The sequence below is a fragment of the Eptatretus burgeri genome, chromosome 18 (genome assembly GCF_056783735.1).
Source record: "Eptatretus burgeri isolate ZD-2024b chromosome 18, Ebu_testis_v1, whole genome shotgun sequence".
Taxonomy (NCBI): Eukaryota; Metazoa; Chordata; class Myxini; order Myxiniformes; family Myxinidae; genus Eptatretus; species Eptatretus burgeri.
In genome coordinates, this window is record NC_140978.1 from 23130648 (window position 1) to 23147345 (window position 16698).

The 16698-nt window shown below is 42.7% G+C and overlaps 1 protein-coding gene and 1 long non-coding RNA gene across 9 annotated transcripts in view; one reads left to right on the plus strand and one right to left on the minus strand.

The window, feature by feature from the left end:
* LOC147008731 (uncharacterized) overlaps positions 1-6187 on the plus strand; it is a 46793-nt gene extending 40606 nt beyond the window's left edge. The window contains exon 5 of the long non-coding RNA XR_015053260.1: positions 5529-6187. This is a non-coding gene — a long non-coding RNA (uncharacterized LOC147008731). The remainder of the gene's footprint in view (positions 1-5528) is intronic.
* The window catches only part of LOC147008733 (sodium- and chloride-dependent taurine transporter-like), a 159472-nt gene that overhangs the window by 8275 nt on the left and 134499 nt on the right, over positions 1-16698 (minus strand). For 7 of the 8 annotated variants that reach the window (XM_085863946.1, XM_085863945.1, XM_085863947.1 and 4 more), the window contains 2 exons: positions 6225-6325; positions 2723-2893 (listed from right to left, as the gene is read on the minus strand). In XM_085863946.1, the coding sequence (XP_085720072.1) occupies positions 2723-2893; positions 6225-6325 (272 nt within the window). Of the gene's footprint in view, positions 1-2722; positions 2894-6174; positions 6326-16698 lie in introns of those variants that run through there. The other variant, XM_085863952.1, reaches the window with a different exon arrangement.

The following is a 16698-nucleotide window of genomic DNA, read 5'->3' on the forward strand; positions in this document are numbered from 1 at the left end:
TCCAAGTCCAAAAAGGACATAGCTCTGTGAAAAATTGATGAAACGTCCTGGAACTCATCTTTGTTCTGTAACTTAACATGATAAAACAATGTACCAAGTTTCAGTTGAATATATATGTTATAGGGTATGGGGGAAAATAGTTGGAAAAACCACAGGTGGGACGGACAGATGGACAGACAGATAGCAAAACCCAGCTGGTAAAACCAGTCGGGGACTAATACATTTAAGAATATGGATACTTTTCTTCAATATCCCACCATATGAAATAATGCAAATCTTTGTTTGCATGTATGTACATCTGAAAATCATAGAAAAAAAAAATCAGGGCTGGGCCGATCTCTACCAAAGTTTGCATTTATGTTATTTATTACCCAGGGTTGGGCCATGAACACAAAAAACAAATCCCCCCCTCCTGTGGGTGTGGGGTAGGGGGAGGGGTGGGAGACGACTTGTCAATGCTCCCAAAAGGAGCAGGTGTTTCTAGTAATAACAAATTGTGATGAAAAAGCTAGACATTGATTAAAGTGGACTCATACGTGTGTGTGTGTGTGTGTGTGTGTGTGTGTGTGTGTGTGTGTGTGTGTGTGTGTGTGTGTGTGTGTGTGTGTGTGTGTGTGTGTGTGTGTGTGTGTGTGTGTGTGTGTGTGTGTGTGTGTGTGTGTGTGTGTGGGGGGTCGGGTAGGTGTGTGTGTGTGTGTGGGGGGTCGGGTAGGTGTGTGTGTGTGTGTGGGGGGTCGGGTGGGTGTGTGTGTGTGTGTGGGGGGTCGGGTAGGTGTGTGTGTGTGCTGTATGTACACGTCATTAAAAAAAGGGAATGAAAACTGCTTTGGAAGATATTAATCCAGATACAAGAAACCTTGCAAAACATTTTTTATTACCTCTGCCACTGAAGGTGGAAAGTGGTTATGTTTTCACCTCTGTGTTTTTATTCAAGAGGAATTGTTTACTGACGAAATCATACTGATGACTTCCGTCATCTGTGTGTGTGTGTGTGTGTGTGTGTGTGTGTGTGTGTGTGTGTGTGTGTGTGTGTGTGTGTGTGTGTGTGTGTGTGTGTGTGTGTGTGTGTGTGTGTGTGTGTGTGTTTGTTTGTTGGCACGATAACTCGAGAACGGAAGAGGCTACCAATGTCAAATTACACCACGTGATTCAGGAGGTTGCTGCCTAGCGCTGATTAGATTTTGGTCAAAATCGGTCAAAGGTCAAGGTCACAGTGAGGTCAAACATAATTCTGTAAATTCACGTGGAGAAATGGAGTATTTTTGCTTCACTCGACGTTACGAGTTCGTTTTAACTTCGATTTTAATTTTGTCTTCGGTTTTTGCGATCGCTTAGGGCGCTTAAAACTCGGTTGTCGAAATTCTGGTAAAAATCGGATGTTTTGGAGACGTTTTAAGATTGTATAAAAATATTTCACTCGACGCGTCACGGGTCGTCCCATGATGCAGTGCGCTCGAGCAGACGCGTCGTTGAGTCACGTAAAGGTTTTCCGTGTGCGCGCTGACGGTGTTTTCAATAAAGATGGTGTTTAAAAGTCATTTTTTATCCCAATAAAGGTTATCGTCGCATGCCTGACTCGCTGAGCCGTCCGATTATGTAAAGATTGTTGGTTGATGGCCGAATATTATGGTTTTGTGACTTTGAAAAAATAATATTGAATCATTGCATGGAGAAATGGAGATTTTTGCTTCGCTCGACGTTACAAATTCGTTTTAACTTCGATTTTAATTTTGTCTTCGGTTTTTGCGATCGCTTAGGACGCTTAAAACTCGGTTGTCGAAATTCTGGTAAAAATCGGATGTTTTGGAGATGTTTTAAGATTGTATAAAAAATATTTCACTCGACGCGTCACGGGTCGTCACGTGGTGCAGTGCACTTGAGCAGAGGCGGCGTTGACCACGTAAAGGTTTTCCGTGTGCGCGCTGACGGTGTTTTCGATAAAGATGGTGTTTAAAAGTCATTTTTTATCCCAATAAAGGTTATCGTCGCATGCCTGACTCGCTAAGCCGTCGGATTATGTAAAGACTGTTGGTGGATGGCCGAATATTACGGTTTTGTGACTGATAAAATAATTGCGTGGAGAAATGGAGATTTTTGCTTCGGTCGACGTTACTATTTTTGGTTTGGTACAGAATCATCGTAGAAACTTCTGGTTTGCGTCGCTACCTTCTCTCGAGACAGCTTTTATTCGACAAGGTCAGAGGTCAAGTTGACGATTTCGTAAGTACCAGTCTATGACTGCTTGTTTGTTTGTTTGTCTGTGTGAAGGATATCTCAAAAAGTTGTGGACAGATTCGGATGAAATTTGTTGAGTTCTTTGGGTGTGTGACGAGGACGAACTGATTAGATTTTGGTGAAGATCCGAATCCAGATCCAGATCCCATAATTTTTTTAATTCATAGTGATTCTTCACCATTGAGAGAGAGAAAGAGCCAATAACGATATATTTTATGATGTATCAAAATTTTATTGGGTCTGACATGTCCTACTTTATGAGGCATTGGGTGGCAGACGTATGGACGCTAACAAATGCCCTTCCAGTTCTTTATATGGATTAATTAAGGAAAAATCTCTGATTTTAACATGATATAATGAGACATCTTACTTTTATATATTACTACTGTGGGACCATGTTTATGAGGTCAATTTAAAAATGTCTTTTTTTTCTTTTTTTTTTTTGCTCTGCCTTGCAAGATGCTGTGTGTATTCAAATATGTCTTACCGATTTGAAGGGACCGTGACCCATCAGCAAATGAATGATGGCATAGCTGGGGACACAGAGCATGGAGGATAGAGCTAAGCACCATCCTACACCTTGTGCCCACGGAGGGTAAATGTAGGTCTTGTTGTAGGTTAGTGGTGTGAACTTCACCACTGAGAACATAAAACAGGCCTGTGGGCACAGAATGATAATTCATACACATGTGGAGGAAGTTGTATAATTCACAGAAGGTTGCTATGTTTTAAAGAGTAATCTGACTTTTCAGTTGATTAACCGATCATGTTCTGGTTCCTCGTAGACATGTGTGAATATGTTTTTAGTGTGTTGTTTTGCTTCACTGTCATTGATGCTCTTTTTCCTTTCTTCTGATAGTCAAGCTATTGACTTTCCACTTGGTGTAATAGTGTCACTACAATTTCCATATCACATCACATGATTTATCAGCTGCTATTTGCTTCACAAGGACATGATTCTCATCAGAGAAGAGGAATTTTAATTAAAAGTAACAGCCATTGTGCAATATCATCAGCATAACATAGAATATTAATTATACTGTATCTTATTTTACTTGATGTAAAGTTTTGTTTTGAACAATGGCAATGCCACCAGGTTAACTATCAGACAAGGAAAACTACCATCCCTCGCTCCCTCTTCCGCCTCCAAGTCTTCCATCTTTCCTCTCCCCATTTTATTCTTATCTCTTCCCAACCTCTTCTACCTGTTCACCCCCACCCCCAACTCCTCTGTGATCCCTTTTATCCCCATCATCTATATTTCGTTTTCTTTGTTAATTTTCTTCTTCTCATTCACCACTTGTCCTTCCCTTGTGTATAATATACCATATCGAATAATTATATAAAGTTGTATCAAATATATGATTTGAATGTTTTGTACTTTTCAAGGTCATCATCTGTTTCGAAATTTTGGGTTAGAAAGTTGAAATTTAGCAAGTTGATGGAACTCGGAGTCATGATTCCAGAAGAAAGAAAAAAAATCACAAAACTGCTCGTAAATGTCTTTAAGTAAAAATATCCGCAAATAAAAGTTAGCCGAGGGAGCCTCACTCCGTTGGCTGGAAGAGGAGCCGCAGAACTTGGATTGTGCATAAATATAGAGCTCATATTTCTTATTCTTCATTCAATCGATTTATTTATTTATTTAAGCTGAGGATTTAAATTTTAAAAACACCTCAATTTACAATGAGTGCAAACTCACAACTTTTATATCCTACAAGCCCAAAGCCTTCAAATCTTAACCCCCTCCCCCCAACCCCTGCCCACATCCTCCAGCACCCAACCCATCTGCTCTCTCTCTCTCTCGCTCTCTCTCTCTCTCTCTCTCTCTCTCTCTCTCTCTCTCTCTCTCTCTCTCTCTCTCTCTCTCTCTCTCTCTCTCTCTCTCTCTCTCTCTCTCTCTCTCTCTCTCTCTCTCTCTCTCTCTCTCTCTCTCTCTCTCTCTCTCTCTCTCTCTCTCTCTCTCTCTCCCTTCATCCCCTTTCCTCACCTCAAATGTCTTCACAACTGACTCTGCTAAAGACAAGTCTGGATTTTTCAACTCATTGTGTGCCTCCAAACCTTGTGAACCGAAGCCATCATTTTCCACGCTACCTTATCCTCTAATACCAACTGCTTCCTAAACTCTGACTGTTTTCCACCCAAGAAGACAGTGGAAGTTCTAACCAATCATGGCAATGGTCTGTGTTCTCAAATCCTCCTTTTCTAGTCTTACTTATCCTCCGTCTGCTCTCCTAAGTCTGTCCTTCACATTATGCTTCCTTCTATCTGCTTGGAAGACGGCAAGCACCCCTCATACACAAGAAAGGTATTAAAATAGATCCTCTTATGTAATGTATGTAACAACACAGTATGTAATGGCACCCTGCTCTGCTTGCATTGTTTTGCACCCATGTCATACAAGGGCATCTTCTTTCATGGCTCGTTTCGTCCACTCGTGCTGTCAGCACATAGATCGCAATAAAATCTTTTAATTTCCTCTCTCCGAGTGGAGGCCGGAGTGCTCCAAGGCAGAATTTGGGCATGAATTCTCTGACACTCCGGAACATCTTTACAGGTGATTACATTCTGTGACGTGATGCCACTACCTACTCACACCCCAACAGCAGCTGCTTCACTCTCTGCTGACCGAGAACGGATCAGACAAAAAAAATCTGATGGAAAATGTCAATCAATCCAGGCACATCATTCTCACGCCATCTCTCTTGAAGGGTCGTCTGATGAACCCATGTACATATTTCCATGATCAACCATTCTAAGAAGCTCATTATCAATCACAACCTCTTTTGAGCAGACCACATCTCATAGTTGGCTATCAAAGCCTGTCACAGACTGGATATCCTCCGTCATTCCGAGCCAGTCTTTGATAAACCCGAACTCTAAGCCTACAATTCCTTTGTCCATAGCTCAGTGGAACACTGCTCTTCCCTATTGGATTGCGTCCATGCTTCACACTTCTCTCGTCTCACATAGATGTTGGAGATTCCACAGCTTCGGACATTAGTAGAATCTTCCAGAAAGCAACCGAAGGATGGTTGTTTGCTTCTCTATTTAACCACCTGTCATAAGGTCTTGCTACCTCTGTTCTTACAACCGTCTGACTGTTCTGTCCCTCAAAGATGCATGTCTTCTTCCGGTCACCTATTCTTTGTTGTTCTTTTTTCTCCAAAATCCCAACCTCCCAAAATCCGTGTTGACTGCTCACTCCCACAACTTTTGTTCCTGTTTTTTTTTTTTTCTCTCCCATTTGAATCTGCCTTCCTGAATCAGGTCATTCCTACTCTTTCCTCCAGGGTTTTACATTGGCAGTACACAACCACTTCAAGTCATCCTTAAATCCAACCCATGATCCATTTTCCTGCCATCAATCCCTCTTCCTGCCAATCCACCCCTATTTTTGCAGGTACTATATTTCCTTTCCTTTTCCCATTTACCCATTTCCTTGTTTGTTGAATTTGCTTTGCTGTGGCTGTTAAGCGCTACTCCACCGTTGCCTTTCTGCATGATCCATTATCTCGCTTTTCCACGAGCCTGTATTTTGAAAGAAAAACATTTCATCGGACTTTGCTTTTATTTGAAAGGTGCAAATACCATACTCGAACCCTTTGGGTTTTATTTACACGTAAACTGCAAAACCCCATGGAGAGGATCAATCCAAATAACTTCAGTTCTCCCATGTGTAAAATATATTTTGAACACTATAGGAATGTTTTGAATTATTATTGGGTTGAATGTAAATATTTTGAAGACCAATAATTATTATTGTCCCAATTCACGTTGTAGTTTTGGATGGATATCGCAGCCCGTTTGCCTCAACTTCGATGAAAGACAGGATAGTGAGACAGTGGGAAAAGTTCTGAAAAATGTTGGTTGTTCATGAACAATTGTTTGGTTACGTTTAAGGATTTGGATTGCAGCTTGTTAGCTAAATATGCTTACAAGCTGAATCAACCCAGGAGCTGTGGGAAGGCTAACGAAGCACTACGCACAACACAAAGGATCGGAGTGATGACAGTCCAGCACCATTTCATCCACGGGCTTGGGTGGAACCCCAACATGTCCTCCAGAGCATCGTAGAACTGACCCGTGCCTGCACGCACACAGTCACACACAAGCACTGCATATTCAAAGGATATCACAAACTGGGAACTAATGTGACTAACGGTGCACCATGAAGTGTTTATTATTCGGAACAATAATTAGAAGCCACTTTGTGCAGAATTTAATTACCGCTTGAAACTGGCAAGTGGGCCTGCAGCACAGACATTGGGTACATTTGACCTTGGAGGAAGAGTATTCCATATGCATGTGTGGATGGCGTGATCTAATGAATTATGTGACCCACGGTCTAATACGGCTCATTTCTCCGGTTGGAAGAGATTAATTGGGTCAGAATAATTGCCACTTCTGGGTTGCCAAGAAACTCGAGAAAACATGTTTACAGCACCAGTGACAGTCGTGCCACCAACTTTTGAGATGGAGATTACAGCACAAAGATCACAATGCTTGGCAAAGGAATTGGACTTCAGAAATGCTCAATGAGATACCCCAAGGAATAGTGGGCAGAAATTATTTAGATAACTGGTGCATGTAATAAAATCACAATCTTTCATTGTGAGGTGTTGGTTGTAACCTCCGTTTGTTAAATGACAACTAGTTATTTGAACCATCGTGCATCACATGCTCTACAAATTTGAGAATATACAACTTGATTGAAATTGTTTGTTTAATTGATTTGATGCTTTTCACCATGTTTTTAAATTTTTTAACATGTAGACATCAAAGAAAAAAATAAAATCCTCCAGAGTCCAGATCATCTACAATGTGGAAAGACTTGTAAAGGAGATCACATTGCCAAAATCCATGCTTGATTTTTCAGCTTGAGAGCCTCATTCATTTACTTGCTAATCCTCCATTCACCAGCATCTAACATCGAAGTTGTGAGTGAAACTGGGATACCAAATGAAAAATGGTAGCTCTTGTCTGTGAAGTGTACCTCCTTGTGTTTTTATGGTAGTCGGGATGTATTAACTAGACAGGGTGGCCTGAAAGTTTCTTGACCCCTGCTAAATTTCTCGCACCTCACTCCCTCCCTTGCCTTCCACCCTCCCGCGCCGTGATGCAAGGCAACACCGACTCGCTGACGTGGGAGTCAGTAGGAAATTAGACGGCACAACGGGCACAAGTTGTTCCAACGTCGAAGAACGGTTAGTTGCTTGTGTTTTGGGTGCATGAAAGGGCGCACACAGGTCAAACAATTGCTCAAGTACAGACAGCTTTCGCGGAGATCACTTTGGAAAACCTTCCAAAAGATCTCATGACTGGTTAGTTATTGTAAGTACTGCACTATAAAACCTGTATGTCAAAATAGTTTAAGAAAGAATGCTTTACTGGGGAGGGGTGAAGCGTCTTTCAGGCCACCCTGTTCAGGAAAATGTGTTGGCTTCCCATTTTGGCTAAACATTATGAGAAAGGATTGCTTGTTTAATCCATGTAACCATCGAGGCAAAGTTCTTGTTTTATTGAGACCCGGTTTCAGTTTGGGGTTAACTGATTTCTGTGTGACGTAGTTACTGCAACTTTCTTCACAGGTGAGAGACAGAACTGGGCTTGCACACACTGCCATGAATGACACTTTCATTTATTTGTAAGTTTGTAGCAACACTTGTCAAGATAGTTACTATACTTGGAGATAAGGGTAAGGTAAGGAAAGTTGAGATTAGGGCTCATCTTGCATTCTACTATTGTTACTTCATTTTGGTTTTGCTTTTTGATTTCATACTTACAATCTCTATTAATATGACTACTACTGCGTCTTTAATGGCCCCCAATTAATCCCACTTTTTGTGGAGAAAGTATGGCCCAAGTCTTTCAATAATCAGCTGGCCAGGCCTGATGGTTGACCGGAGTTGATTTGGGCAGGAATTTGTAATTTGGTCAGGGTGCCAGTGATACTTCACCATCTCCTCATGAAAACACACATTGAGATATTTCACATCCACAAACTAATGCCAGCAGAATTGTCCCAAGCTCAATCACATCTCGGTGATGGCACAATTTGAGATCCCTTCCCTGCGAAGCACCAATCCTGCAGTTTATAGTCGGGCCGATAATAATTAAATTAAACACGGACTAGAACCCTCACAGGCAGGTGTGCTACTTCTGTACCAATCCGTCAGATTGGAGGGTGGGAGGGTTGCTTGTATAAATATATCTTTTTTGTAATGAGGTGTTTGATTTTATGACAATGTGTCCACTTAGCTTTCTGCTCCATTTATCAACATTACTTTATGCTTCAGTCACATTTGGCTCGGCGGCCGTAGGGTCTAAAAAATCTACGGCCACTAGCAATTATAGGGCGGCCGCAGTATTTCCACGGTCACACAATGTATCAGTCACATATGTTTTTATTTTTCGGGAAGCCGCACGGGGTATTTAGAAATTGTGGAGACCGAAAACGTGGGGGTGCCGTACGGTCTTTGATTTGATGTCACACGGTGACCTTAGGGCGTCCCTGCTGTGGCCATAGAATTTTCAAGGCAGACGCAAGGAGACCTCAAGGTGCCCGCAAGGCGACCGCAGGGGGGCCCTAAGGCGACCGTGGAAATAGTGCGGCCGCCGTAATTTTTTGGGGGTTGGCAAAATTCATTTTTCATTGATAAGAGCCCAAGGAAAACGCACAAATAACGCAAGCCCACCGTACGCCCTACGTACGGTCGACGTGGAACACATCTACGTCATGGCTACGGCTTGTCGAATTGCTACGGCCAACCTAGAAATGAAAAAAGTTATAACTCCGCGCTTTAATTCCACAGAGACCCCTACGGCCTGTAAAAGATAGCCATACAGCGTAGGGCCACCCTCAGAAACTCTGCGGCCACCGCACATTTCTGTCAATTCAGGAGGGTGGTATGGCCGCCATATCCTAGCCGTAGAGCAAATGTGACTCATGCTTTAGTCATCCAAGGCATCCAAATGGCTCTGTGGTGAGGACTGTGGTATCCAGTTAAGAAATGTGCGCTGTGCCTTCCCTTAAGCCATGGCTTGGCTTCCCAAATACCTCATCGGTCATCTCGATTCACGGCTACTGATAATACAAACACAATGCCTTGCCTTGGAGGCCAGATTGGAAGCGTGATCAGCTCAAAATATATCTCATGCAGTCACCTGAAAAAGTGGTTTTGAGGATTATACAGAGAGGTAATGGATATTTATGAGGAATGGAAAGGGTCCCTGGACACGACCTTAATAAAAAAAAAAGATCCATATTCTTACTACTTCATCCTACACCAAGTTTCCTCCATTTTTGAAGTACAGGAGGATAATTGAGACATCTATTGTATAACATCACACAATCGCTGACCTTATTACCTCTGCCACCGAAGGTGCAGGAAGTTATGTTTTCACCCCTCTCTGTTTGTTTGTTAGTTTGTCTGTCTGTGTGCAGAATATCTCAAAAAGTTGTGGACAGATCCGGATTAAATTTGGTGGACAGGTTGGGTGTGTGACAAGAACGAACTGATTAGATTTTGGTGAACATCCGAATCCAGATCCGGCTACTAGAGTTTTTTTAAGTGATTCTTCACCATTGAGAGATCATGTTAAACTGATAGATATCACGATATCTCAAAAAGTTGCAGACGGATTCGGATGAAACTTAGCGGAAAGATTGGGTGTGTGACAAGGATGGAGTAATTAGATTTTGGTGAAGTTCCAAATTTGGAACTGGATACGAGAATTATTTTAATTTTAAAAGTGATTCGTCATCATTGAAAGATGGGGCCAAAAACAATATATAGCATGACGTTTCAAAAATGTATGGGGCCCGATATGTTCTCATGAATCAGGCATTACGGGGTGGAGGTATGCGCTCCACTGAGTGCCCTTCTCGTTCCCCATGTTTTGGCTTTTACCTGCTTAATTCCCACAACTTTCCATTTGAATATTCTTTCTTAATGGCCATTTTCAACTTTGGTTTTAAATGTATTTTGTAATTATTTTTGGCATCCTTGTTGCACAAAACGTTTGTAAGTTTCTGGACCATGGGTTTGTAAGTTTCTTTCAATATGAATGTTGTTATCCCCATGGTTTTTGAAAAAAACGGAAGGATATTGTAATCGGCTGTCTGTCCGTCTGTCCATTTTTCCATCAAAATATCTCCTCCTAAACGGTTGTGCAGAAATACACCAAACTTGTTAGTTATGCTCATCACATGGCAAGAAGGTACAAGAGAAAAATATTAAATATCGTTGGGTGGGTTAAAGATTAAATGCCCAAAATGCAATTACAGGCACATTTTTAAACATTTTTTTAATGAAACTTTGTATATGCAATCATCATTGTGGGAACTTTTTAGATTTGAACCCTAGTTTGTGACCCAGGGGGTGGGGGGGGGGGACTTAGGTTGGAGTGCTTTGTGATTGGGGTGAAAAAGAGAAAAAGCTTAATTCAAATGTTGCTATTGGGTCAATCCTGTTGGAACTTTATGCCATCTTTCAACTTTGCTTTAGGTGGGAAGCGTATGGATTTGTGATGGCACGCACCATGTTAGATGATTCAAATTTGTGTCATATGCACCATAAAACTTTTGAGGAGGTCCATGTTGGGCAGTATAACTTCCTTATACCTTACATACCCAGAGCGGGACCACCACACATGAGCGTCAATTGCGATTGAGAAGTGGGGGGGGGGGCACATGCAAGCATATAGCACATAGCGCGAAGACAGTGAGGTGTGGGGTCCAGGGTCTGCTTAAGGACTCTACATGCTCTATGGTGCATATGGCCTTTAGTGATGTGTTTTCTGGGGAAATTATCTTGAAGTGGCTATGGGGAGATGATTCTTTTGCCGTTTCAATCAAATTTGTATATTGTATTGTGTAATTGTCGAGGCTCATATGAGAGCGAACACACAATGCACAACAAGGGGGGCAGGAGACGAGGGGTGGGAGAGGGAAGGACAAAGCGGTGGGGAACAGAGACATTAGGAGATTTGTGGAAGGGAGAGGGTTCGGGTGTGGAACATGGGATATACAAGATGGACATTACAGGGACTTTCAGGACCTTGCACAACAGGGAACTTTCAGGAAGGAAGGCAGGGAATTTGAAGGAGGTGGGTATGGCATGGATTAATGGGGGTAGAAAAGATCATGTTTTGGCTGGGGGATGATCTGAGATGGTGGTGAACAGCCGTTTTGAATACCTAGAGGGAAGAATAAGATGGACAAAGACTGTGGAAGTTGGTTCCACAAGATGGGAAAACGACAAACAAATGAGTGGAAGTGAACAGTGATTCTGGATTTTGGGAGTTTCACCAGAAGGGGGTTACTGAAAGACTGCATGTGCCCTTTAGAAACCCAGCGGAAGGGGAAGGCAATGACGATGAAAGAGCACAGATTGAGCAAGGGTGCAAGAGCAGAAAGGAAGTGGTAGAAGACAGAGACCACTGACCTGTCTGCAGTGTGAAAGTGATAGGCTCACAGACTCACTTTCATATGATCTTGAAGGCCTAATTGGTTTCAAGGGTGTGAAGCTGAGCAAGGTGTGAGGCAGAGGTGCCAGCCTCGAGGAGGGAACAGTACTCCATCAAGCAGTGGATGAAGGCACTGTAGGTAGACAAGAGTTCAGGTGTGCCAAAGAAGGTCTTTTTATGATGGACGAATCCCTGTCAACTACTGGATTTGGAGACCAACTTAGAAGTGTGTTTTGCTCAAGAAATATAATGGCTGATCATACCTGAACTTCTTTAAGAGGATAAAATGTGAGTGATTGAACTTCTTCAAGAGAATCGCTTCGGAAGTAGATGAGAGAATTTTCCATACAGTCCTTTCAGAGAGACATAATGACATTTGTCAGGACTGAAAGACTTATTCCAAGTTTTTGACGAGCTCATTATTCTAAAAAGGTCTGCAGAGAGGGAAGAGATTGCTGCCTGCCTATCTGAAGGATGAGCGATGTTCCAGAGGGTCAGAGAGATCGTTGATGAAGAATGGGAATAGGATGGGTCGAGGTCAATGCATTGGGGGACTCCCGCCTTGACAGGGAGAGGAGATGAGAGGATCCAGTTGAGAGCCACATGTTGGCTTCGAGAGTTGAGGAGGTCAACAAGCCATGTGTGGAGTTGCCCTTCGGTGCCATAGGTAGAGTTTGGAGAGAAAGGTGGGATGCCAGGCTGTATCAAATGCTCGAGATATATCTGGAGCAGCGGCCCTGATCTCATGTCTGACATCCATTGTTGGGAGAGCAGCAGTTGCTTGTCCAAGGTAGAGTGACCTGGTCTGAATCCACAGTTATGATCTGAGATGAGCCCGTTAGAGAAAATGAAGGATTTTACGTCAACTGCGATGATGGATTCGCTTACATTGCTGATGATTGGAAATAAGCTGATAAGTCTGTAGTTATGGGGATCGTTTTTGTACCTTGTTTATGTAATACATTGATGTTGACTGACTCCCAAGAGGATGGAAGATAACCTCGGGAGAACAGAGCAGAGAGGGGAAGTGCAAGACAGCAGAGCAGATTTTTGATACTGAGCTGATACCATCTGGTACAATTGCAGAATCAGAGTCATGGGTTACCAGAAACCTCTACAACTTCTCAAGTGAAAAAGACAGAGTCCAGGAGCAATTGGGTGTGACTGCGTAGGGTGGGTACAGAGAACAATTGTTTGGGGACACCAGATTTGGAAGCAAACACAGAATTGAGGCATTCGGCCTTCTCAAGAGCGGAGTCGGCTGTGGTGCCATTTGAAGAGAGGGAAAGAGTGGAGGGGGAGCATACTCTGGAGACTTAACAAGGTGCCACCAGGTTTTAGAGGAGGGGGACAAGTTTGAAAGCTCAATTGAGATTGGCCAGATGTTGTTTTCTGCCTCTCCTGAGAGTGGGGACACACTTGTTGTAGGCTTTATGATCTGAGGTTGCCTTTGGTTGGATTTGCCTTCCAGGAAGAGAAGGCAAATTGTTTCAAGGCAACTGCCTCACCAAAGGATTCAGTATACCATGGGCGGTAGGAAGGTTATTATAAGAAAAGAATATGTGGGGGTGTTCTTGACAGAGAAATAAGGAAAGTGAAGCATTTAAAAATGTTTAAAAGGAAGAAGCAATTCATTCAATCAAGATTAATTTTGTTGGTGTTGAGAAAAGAAGGGTTAAATAATGTTGAAGGAAGGAAATACTGTACAAGCAGAATGAGTTTGTGAGTTGTTGTTTTTTTTGACAAGGTGAGGGAATAATATCATTTAAGAAGGTGAAAGGACACCACTTGGGAGAAAGAAAGCAGAATGAGGGATGTGGTGTTAGAGTAGAGACAGGAGTAGAGACATGCTGACTAGTTGAGGCCTAGACGAATAGGCCCAACACTCACGGGGACACAAGTTTGATAATATATGTATAATTCCAGCTGTGTGTGTGTGTGTGTGTGTGTGTGTGTGTGTGTGTGTGTGTGTGTGTGTGTGTGTGTGTGTGTGTGTGTGTGTGTGTGTGTGTGTGTGTGTGTGTGTGTGTGTGTGTGTGTGTGTGTGTAACCGCTGTTTCTCGACAACCACTGGTCCGATCTAATTGAAACTTGCCAGGTATATTGCTGGGGCCCTGTGGATGTGCCTTTTCAAGGTTTGATATTAATCGGACAAGTGCTTCCCAAGTTATGGCCATTTATTTACCAACCAATGACAAGACACGTTGCTGCGTGGGCATGGCCGATGGGGTTCCCATTCAGCCACAGCTCAGCCATGTTCCTCAGAACCTCAGCCACGTTCCCCATTACTGGTTACAACATACGGACTTCCAAAAAGTGATGACTTCGTGTATTCTAATAATTTCTCGATTTCTTATGCGCATTTATAGATAAACACAATGCCCCAATCCAGTCGTCGTTTACGAGAGCGAAGGAATGGCCTGTGTAGTTGTTTGAACGTTTTTTGTTTTGTTTTTTTCTCTCTTCTCTTCTCTTTGTGTTTTTCCTTGCGATGACATTGCGAAAAGGCAAAATACGTTGGCGCTAATTGAATAATTTGCCATTAAAACTAAATTGTGAATAATCGTAATTGCGATATGCGAACTTCCGGGCCACGCACGTACGGGCACGCGAGAGCGAAGGAACGGCCTGTGTATTTGTTGTTTCTGGCTCGCGGTTTGAAAGATTTTTTTTTTCCACGTACGGCCACACACGTACGGGCACGTACTAGTACATCAAAACAAGGTCTTCTTCTTCTTTAGTCTGCTCTCGGCCATACTCAGAGAACATTGATCCTCAGCTTCCAGTCCTCTCTATCAAGCATTGCTGCATGTAGTTCCTCTCTCTCTCCGGGCCCATATCATTCTCCAACATGTTGATGCATTTGGGAGCTGGTCTACCCCACTTCAGCCTTCCATTTTTAAGTGTTTTTGCAGCAGTAGCATACCCAGCAATCCTGAAATTTCTTCTAATATTAACTGATAGCTTTGGAAGAAAACCATGGAGCTCTTTATTTGTCTTATGTTCAGACCAATGAACAATGAAAGATGAATAAAGAAGTTAAGCATAGCATTCATCAAGTTCCTTCTCTTGGGTCACAGTGAGGTTTCATGCTTCACTTCCATAAAGCAGAACAGAGTGAACTGTTGCCATGAACAATCATTCCTTGATACTATGTCTCTTTAATATAATGAACGAATAAATTAAGCATAGCCTAATAATGTGTCTAGTTATCCTGGGTGTCGATTTAGTTACAGAGTCTAATGTCTAATAATGTGCCTATTGAGTTATCCTGTGTTCCTTGATACACCGAGAGTGTATTGACTTCCATATTCATGTAAGCTTGTTGCAAGCCCTCCAAACGGAAGCTTTCCTTTCTTTGATATTGTGAGCTGTTGTGTTAATACAGGAACCAAGATACTTGAAGGCATTCACCGTCTCAATATTTATTTCATTGCTTGTTATGACTAAGACCTATCTTGACTGGTTGAATGCCATCAATTTTGTTTGGCTGTTGTTGACTTTGTGGTTAGCGTGATAGGCTTGGGATCTTAGGATCCTGAGTTCAAGCCTTGTCAGCTGCTGAACTAACACCAGATGGGGTTAACTCAGCTCCTCATCCTTTCTGAGGTCAGAAAAATGAGTGCCAGTGCACTGGTAGTCCAAGAGCATTAGGGTTTAACCTGGACATTTTTGGTAACAAGCTGATTTTTTTCAGGAAAGGTCCAGGAATGTGTGTGAAATAACATACTAAAAGTCCTCATGAATCCTCCTTGAGCGTTTTCCGCAATCCAAAATGGCGTCCAAAATGGCCGCCATTTCCTGTTTTTCTCATAACTTTGCAAGTAGGTTTACCTATAACACATTTTAAATGTCTACACATATGTTTTGAAGTATAAGGAACTCAATACAATACATATCGGAAGATTTTGAAACACACAAAAACGAATAAAACCGCTTAAGCTCTTTCAGAAATCCAAAATGGCGTCTGAAATTGCTGCCGTTTCTGGTTTTACACCAAGGTACTTCAACACGCACTTTAAATGTCTTAATATATGTTTTGCGACTCAATGAAATGAATCATATACTTATTGGGAATTTTTCAAAAACACGCATTTACCAATAAAAACACTTGAGCTCATCCTGAAATTCAAAATGGCGCCCGTGTGGTGAATTGAAGGACGTGACGCGTGATCACATGTCGTGCGTCCCGCATATAAGGCGAAGTCTCCGCGCGGACGGGGTGATTGTCCCTGGGGGCATTGTCATTTACTGCGGCGATTCACTTGGTGCTCGTTGAATGGTGAGAATTGAGAGTATATCGAACTCCGTGCTTATGCTGATTTATTATGCGATGATTAATTGCACATGTATACCTTACTGCTTATGTACTCCTAGCTGAACCTGTATACCCTGGTGTGCCTGTAGAAGCGGCTTCAATCAAATGGAATAAAGCCTACACACTGAAGGTTCTTCTCTCGCTTTTACTTCAATTTATTCCATTTGGTTTTCTCGGCTCTCTCGACCAACGATGGACAAGATCTACAAACCAGAGAGGTTCGACGCTGACCCGAATGCGACTGACTCGGAAATGAAATGGTTGCATTGGTTCCGTTCCTTCTCACACTATCTGACCATCATCGAAGAGGGTGCCGACAAACTGGCCGCCCTTGTGAATCATGTCTCCCCCAACGTATTCCGGCTCTTCTCGGAGTGTGACACTTACGATGCAGCGATCAACGAGCTGTGGACGCTCTACGTGAAGCGCAAGAACGAGGTGTACATACGACATCTTCTCAACACACGCAAGCAAGCAGCCGGGGAGACCATCGATCAGTTCCTGCAAGCTCTAAAGCAGTTGGGAAAAGACGGCAGTTTCCGGGCCGTAACCGCCGAGGAACACCGAGATGAAGCGACCAGAGAAGCGTTCATTCAAGGACTCAGATCAGCCCACATACGGCAACGCTTACTGGAGAAAGCACAACCCACTCTTGAAAGGGTAGCCGACCAGGC